Source organism: Penaeus japonicus, unplaced genomic scaffold (assembly GCF_977035675.1).
Source record: "Penaeus japonicus unplaced genomic scaffold, GWHDUDI00000001_assembly GWHDUDI00000024, whole genome shotgun sequence".
NCBI lineage: Eukaryota > Metazoa > Arthropoda > Malacostraca > Decapoda > Penaeidae > Penaeus > Penaeus japonicus.
This window is the reverse complement of record NW_028234426.1, coordinates 12969624-12977123: the sequence shown is the minus strand read 5'-3', so window position 1 is coordinate 12977123 and position 7500 is coordinate 12969624. Positions and strand designations below refer to the sequence as shown.

General features: G+C 39.6%; 1 protein-coding gene across 2 annotated transcripts in view; it reads right to left on the bottom strand.

Moving 5' to 3' along the window:
* Positions 1–7500, bottom strand: part of DNAlig1 (DNA ligase 1) — a 17242-nt gene that overhangs the window by 3833 nt on the left and 5909 nt on the right. The window contains exons 6-18 of one of the 2 annotated variants that reach the window (XM_086550697.1): positions 6413–6839; positions 5994–6166; positions 5568–5791; positions 5296–5424; positions 4972–5111; positions 4197–4398; positions 3752–3958; positions 3273–3489; positions 2449–2555; positions 2205–2333; positions 1982–2079; positions 1765–1873; positions 1380–1472 (exon numbers count right to left, since the gene is read on the bottom strand). In XM_086550697.1, coding sequence (XP_086406823.1) covers positions 1380–1472; positions 1765–1873; positions 1982–2079; positions 2205–2333; positions 2449–2555; positions 3273–3489; positions 3752–3958; positions 4197–4398; positions 4972–5111; positions 5296–5424; positions 5568–5791; positions 5994–6166; positions 6413–6839 — 2255 coding nt within the window. Of the gene's footprint in view, positions 1–1379; positions 1473–1764; positions 1874–1947; positions 2080–2204; positions 2334–2448; positions 2556–3272; positions 3490–3751; positions 3959–4196; positions 4399–4971; positions 5112–5295; positions 5425–5567; positions 5792–5993; positions 6167–6412; positions 6840–7500 lie in introns of those variants that run through there. The other variant, XM_086550696.1, reaches the window with a different exon arrangement.

The window sequence follows — 7500 nt, the reverse complement described above, 5'->3', positions numbered from 1 at the left end:
AAGGAGGAGGAGGAGGAGGAGAGGGGGAAGGAGGAGGAGGAGGAGGAGGAGAGGAGGAGGAGAGGGGGGGAAGGAGGAGGAGGAGGAGGAGAGGAGGAGGAGAGGGGGGAGGAGGAGGAGAGGAGGAGGAGGGGGGGAAGGAGGAGGAGAGGAGGAGGAGAGTTTTTCTTCTTAAGGTCTTTTTTTTGTATCTTTTTCTTCTTCTTATTCCTCTTCTTATCTTTTTTTCTTCTTATTCTTATCCACCCCACCCGAAGGAGGAGGAGGAGGAGGAGGAGAGGGGGGAGGAGGAGGAGTGTAATGAGGAGGAGGAGGAGGAGAGGGGGGAGGACCCCCGAGGGGAGGAGGAGGCGGAGGAGGGGAGGAGGAGGAGGAGGAGAGGGGGGAGGAGGAGGAGGAGGAGGAGGAGGAGGAGGAGTGGGAGGAGGGGGGAGGGGGAGGAGAAAAGGGAGGAGGGGGGGGAAGAGGGGGAGGAGGGGGGGAGGAGGAGGAGGAGAGGGGGGAGGAGGAGGAGGAGGAGGAGGAGGGGAGGAGGAGGAGGAGGAGGAGGGGGGGAGAGGAGGAGGAGGAGAGTGGGGGAGAGAGGGGGGAGAGAGGGGGGAGGAAGGAGGAGGAAGGGGAGGGGGGATAGGAGGAGGAGGGGAGGAGGAGGAGGAGGGAGGAGGAGGAGGAGGTAGAGGGGGGAGAGGAGGAGGCGGTGAGGGGGGAGGAAGAGGATGGAGGAGAGGGGGGAGGAGGAGGAGAGAGAGGGGGGCGGGAGGAGGAGGAGGAGAGGGGGGAGGAGGAGGAGGAGGAGGGTGGGGAAGGAGGAGGAGGAGGAGGAGGAGGAGGGGAGGGGGAGGAGGAGGAGGAGGAAGGGGGGAGGAGGAATGGGAGGTTGGAGAGAGGGTGGGAGGAAGGAGGAGAGATGGGGCGGGAGGAGGAGGAGAGGAGGGAGGAGGGGGGAGGAGGAGAGAGGAGGAGAGGGAGGAGAAAAGGGGGGTAGAGGTAGGAGGAGGGGGGGAAGGAGGTTGAAGAGGAGGAGAAACAGAAGAAAAACTAAAAGAGAAATAGGAACAGGATGAAGAGGAGAAAGAAAAGGAAGAGTAGAAGAAAGAAGAGGAAGAGGAGGAGAACAAAGAGGGAGAAGAGAATGAAAAAGAAGATAAAAAAATGACTGACAAAGAAGCAGATAAACTAAACATTCAGAGGCCAAAGCAGACAGGATATGAGATCAATAAAAATAGGACCCATCAAATAGCAATTTAAACATAGCGCATTATACCTGTGATGCGCTGGTGGCTTCTTCTGGCTTTTTATCCTCCCGAATTCTGAGGAATCTCGGGAATCTGAGAGAAATCCCCTTCTCTGGATCAACCTATAGGTGAAGTTCACAATACCTGTGATGCACTGGTGGCTTCTTCTGGCTTTTTATCCTCCCGAATTCTGAGGAATCTCGGGAATCTGAGAGAAATCCCCTTCTCTGGATCAACCTATAAGTGAAATCAAAATATAAATTATGCTGCCCGTGAAACAAGAAACCCTCAACTGCATACACTTATACTTAAAAGTCCTTAAAGGTCCTCGTTTTCTTGGAATGGCCTACTTTATAAACCAATGTCACTCGCTGACTTTCAATGAAATTATTTAGAAAATTTTCAAAGTTGACGTACAATTCCTGCTGCAGCTTTGTGTACAGGAGAGATGGAAAGGTCTCTCCTGCACAAATCTTGATCTCCTGACCCTCGTCAATAGGCTCGAACCAATGGTAAGGTTGACGTACACTGTTTTCAGATTGGGGGCTGCAGCTTTGTGTACAGGAGAGATGGAAAGGTCTGCACATTTGATCTCCCAGACCTGCACAGGCTCGAACCAATGGTCAGGAGCACATGTTACGAATATAGCATGCCATTAAATAATACGAATAGGTCCTAGCAATGCCTTATAAACGAAAAATAGGGCTTATATATAACTTTCAGTATATAATCAAGATAAATACTTTGATACATACCTGAAATAGGACTTAGGCTTTTCTATAATGTGTTCCTTGAAGAAGGTAGTGTGTTTCTGTAAGTCTTCTTCTGTGAAGCCGGTACCAATCTGAAAACATTGAAATAATATTATATATAAAATTTTCCATACTTTCCAAACATTGCGATTTATTGTCCTTTTCTAAATATTTGAGAATTTTCTTTAAAAAAAAATAAATAAATAAAAAAACTTGCCTTGCACAAAGACTGGAATTCTTCATTGTCTGGATCATAGCACGCCAAGAGGAATCCTCCATATTGCCCAGTGCGCTTGCCTCGGCCTGTGTAGCCCCCAATGACTACAACGTCAATTGTGTCTCCAACCTAGAATTATGTATGTATATAAGCCTTACTTTAAAACATACTCTGGGGACAAAATTAACTTTAGAATCAGATATAAGTCCAAAGAAAATTAAGTAAAAAGAATGATGAGGCATACCCCATCAAGGTAGTCTTTCTTCAGCTTCAGCCAGTTGTGTGATCTTTTTGCTATTTCATAGGTGGCATCCACATCCAGGGTTTTCACCATCAGACCTTCACAATTTCCTGGAATTTTATGGGAATAAATGGCAAAAATGTAAAGCTATCCTTTGAATAAATGAGAGATACTTTCTTGGACTACATGCAAGTTTTCTTATAAAAGTAATATTAGAGAGTGAATGTCAGAAGCATACTATTAAAAACTGCTTTGTCAATAACTATATATACATCCTTTTCTCAAATAATATTTTTGTAAGATTATGGAAGCATACTCAAACTGTTTAACATTACTGAATCTTGTTCCTTTAACATGTGCAACTACTATGTATGGCAATGGTATGATGGTCTGATTAATGTTAAATTACAAATATACAACAAAAGTAATGCAATATCTAACATAGAAGTCACTAAGCAGGCCTTCAAGTTTAATGGAGTAGTAAGGAGCTGATATGCAACTGCAATTTCTTTCTGTACCAATAAAATAATGAGGTACAAGTATATAAAAACTGTTAACCCATTGGTCGTGGTATTAAAAAAAGGTCTGTGCAGTAGGATGGCTATTTTACATGTCTGGCAAGATGCCATCCGCGTCTATGACCGACTCTGCCTTTGCAGCAAATCATGCTATCCGCTGCTAATGGGTTAAAAAATACCAGTACTTCAGAAATATGCATATGCATTAATTGTAAAGAGGATTTTAACATAATAGGCGTTTGCAGACTTTGGCAAGGAATATAAAAGAATCCAGCATGATCAGCAAGTTGTTGACAGAAGAAGACTCACCTTTAATGGATTCCTCCAAAAATTCTTCAATATCTTCTGTATTAGTGGAGTCCATACTCTTAGCAAAGACAAATTCCCCTTCTACCTCTTTAAAGTTATCTCGCAGCAAGGCACGGCGGTCCTCAAATGACTTCTTGACCAATGACTCGCCATTAAGGTAGAGCAAGTCAAAGGGAAATACACAAACTTGTACTTTGATGTCCTTTTCATTAGCATCCTGATGAAAATATTAAGGTTTTCATTTTAGTTGCAAATTTTCTCTTAATTTTGTGTAAATATCCATCAAACTTTTACAGGATATATATAAATGACAAATTTAGTATTAGCAATAATATAAAAATTGAACAAAAAAAAAAAATAATAATAATAACAATAATAATAAAATATTTAAAAAATCAATAAAATTTATAAATCAAAATGCAACTCTACACAGTGAACTGCCTCAGTACAAGAAGAGACAACCATAATAATCTAATTACCTTTCTCTTCCTTGTGCTCAGAACCTGGAAGGGTAATATCTGCTTCTTCTCCTGATCCCAAGCTACAGCCTCTGAGTCAATTACACATGATTTGACATCTTCTCCAAGGGCATTCTTCAATCGGGATATGATGTCAGGGTATTTGGTTGTATTATTTTCCTGATTCCTACTGTATATGTTAACTGTACCATCTTCCTTTAAGTGAATCTGTAATGTATGGTTAAAATAAATAATATGATGATTTTCCTGTTCTACTTCACAAAAATTACAAAAGAAAATTATTCTGTCTAAAAAAAAAAAAAAAAAAAAAAAAAATCTATCACACAGGCTGAAATGAAAAGACTCTAATCCATGAACAAATAATATCATGGCAGAAAAAAAGATGGCATCTCTTTAAGAAGATCTGTGAATCTGCAACAATCACTAGGAATAAAAATGTACCCACCTGTGCTCTCTCTCCATCATACTTGAACTCACAGGTGAACTTGGCATTCTCAAACCGCTTCAGGACTTCAGACACCCCGGAAGTAGGATGAGCCAACATAGGTTTCAATGGAATGCCAGGAGTCAAAGTGCAATGGTTGGGGAGCTCCTCCAGTCCTTTTGTCAGAAGGACTGGTATGATTTTGTCATATGAAGGGAATTCACTGCAATAATATTTCGAAAATATATATTGTACGATCCTTAACCCATTGGCTGCAGTTTTAATAAATTATGTATACAGTCATGTGGCGGGTTTATGTTGTATGGCAAGGTGCCATCGCATTTATGACTGATGCTGCCTTGACAGCAAATCATGCCACTGCTATCAATTGGTTAAGCTAACCAGTTACAAAAACTAAATTTTTGATGTTGCCCTTTTTTATCATATGTTTTGGAGCAGAACATACTATTTACATACTGCAAACCTAATCAGTACTTTCATATGGAGAGCTTGCATTTCTACATGTATATAAAATAAAAAAAATAAAAACTTTGAAATTGGGGATTACATTCGTTAAAACAATCAAAGGCTTAGATATTAAAATGCCACTATCATTAAACAAAAGAAGAGTAAAGTAGTAATAAGAACAGGAAAAAACAATAACACTACAAAGATTTCAATCCATAAAAAAAAAATAATACAAATAGGATGAAAACAGTCTCTAAAAAATCTTGAAAACCGGAAGAAATGTAAATGCATATGACTCGCTTAAAGAACAAAACCAACTCTTACTTACCAATAGGTTGTCTTCAGTATCATACCATACTCATCAAATTTGGCCTTCAGCTTTTCTGGATTCATTCCCTTGCCTGCATCAATGATTTCTGGTGGGTGCTCTTGGCCTGGAGGAGTAAGGAAGCTAGCCTGGGCTATGGCCTACATACAAAGATGGGAAAAAAGGTATGCATTACTAAATATCTATATAAGGAAGGTAAAACCAGCATCACAATGTCAACAATATTAACGCAAACCATATGAGTCAAGAATTTCATAATGCACACTATGGTAATACCAACTTAGTCTAGTTCATAAAACAATATTAAACCACAATACTACCCACCTGGAGAACTGACTGCTCAGCTAAACCAATGCGAAGCTTCCCACTGAGAGAACGGATGAGATAACGGGCTTCCGAAAATCGACATGCAACAAACATTCCCTTGATCTTGTCGATCTTTTTACTTTGGACCTAGAGAAAATAAAATGCTTATCTGTAATTCCTTCCCTCTGTATCAGTATAATATATGTTACACATAAAGCATGGATAGTATCTCATGTAAATACTAAGATGCAAAAAATTTAGTTCTGAATATAATCATCAATACTACATACATCATTGCCAGACATGGATGCAATTTCTTTCAGCTTTTCAAAAACGCTCTTCACAGTCAACTTTGCTGGCTGGAACATGATTCTCTGAGTTGACCGGGATTGCTCAGCAACAATTCCAAGATCACCTTTCTGTTCAGCATCCTGTTTTATTTTATCGACACTGCGTCCTGAGGCTTGGGCTATTGCACGCATGAGAATGGTCTCTCCTATGCCCAACTCAGTACCTAAGAGGGAATATCAACATCTGAATATACTTATTATGTTACACAGATAAGGTGGTGATCAAATAGCATCCCCAAATGGCTCTTAATTATCATTCATCAAACAACATAAAGGAGTTATTGTTATTAAAAAAATAACTATTGAATATGCATAAAAAAAAATCAACTGTTTAAAATAAAGGAACACAAAAAAGCTTCAACAAACCTTCAAATGCAGGTGCTACTTTATTCAGGCACAGATAGACACACTGCAACAGGTCATCTGGAGACAAAACTATAACAGATCTGAAGAAATTTGCCAACATCTCAATAGTCTTCAAACGACCACTTGTGCTTTCAATTAGTTCCATAGTTTTGGCTAAAGCAAGATAAGGTGTTCTGAAAAAATAAATACATCATCATAGAATAAGGAACTATAGAAATATTAATATGACTTTCCTAGTTAAATATGCATTGCATGGGAAGGGAAATTCAAAATGTACTGTGGAAGCAATGCTTTCAATTGGGTTGTAATTCTTAAATATAGTTAACAAGGCAATCCTCACTTCCAACACAAAGACATTAAAGTATCAAGATATCAAAAAAGCATTCAAAAGCACTTACAAGAATGCTAAAGTTTCTTACTTTTCACCATGCTTCCAGAAGGCATCGCTAATGGGATTGTACTTGGTTTTGGAAGGATTGTAATCTGCGCCAGGATCCGCTGCACCTTTTGGCTTAGGAGCAAAGGGGTTTCTCACCACCTTCTTCTCTGGGTCCTCTGGCTTATCTTCACTTTTCTCTGCAGCCTCTTTTTGGGGGGATTTCTTTTCATCTCCAGAGGATTCCTTGTCTTCTGAAGAACTCTTTGGGGATTTCTTGTCATCTGATGAGCTCTTTGGGGATTCTTTGACATCTGAAGAGCTCTTAGGAGATTTCTTGACATTTTTTTGCTTTGGGGATTTGGTTTCCTTTTTGGCCTTTGGACTGCCTGGGCTTTTCTTCTCTTTCTTTACTTCCTTTTCCTTCTTGGCTTTTGTGTTTCCTGGGGATGACTTGGAGGCTCTTGGTGCTGTTACAAAAAATAGCAAATATTAATCAGCTCTCTGAAAGGAATGTTTATCAACACACATAATTAATTATAAATGATTAAAACATATAAAATAAATTATCTTCGCATATCAACAAATGCATTTTTTTTAAATACACTTAAAAGCAAATGCTAGGTTTTTGGTAACATTATCAAAATTCAATGTTGCAAAATACACAATAAAATTCTAAGAAAAAAAAAAAAAGATTACTCCACAAATAAGATGAAAAATAATTTTTTTAAATTACACACAATTAAATCAGACCTCCAAAATAGCTCCCCCACCCCAACCCCAATTAATATGTCACTCTCAATTTTTTTTCCAGTTCTAGAACATGTCCTTGAAAACATATTGAATGGATAGTGCATAGGTCTTGTAGAAAATTTTCTTCTATCTCCTTTATTTTCTTAACTCAATATTTCAAGGCATCTTAGATCATGGGTTTGTTCAATGTGATAAGAGTTTTGCTGAGAGGTCCTGAGACATTTGAGAGAGAGTGCAAATAAACAGGCCTTGTTGCTAGCCGGGGCCTCTCATTCCCTGGCTAGCCTACTCTCTGGATTGGCCCAGTCAACTTATTATTTGTTGAGATCCACCCTATGTGGTTGCTGATCTTAGACTACAGTGGAGATAAGAAAATAC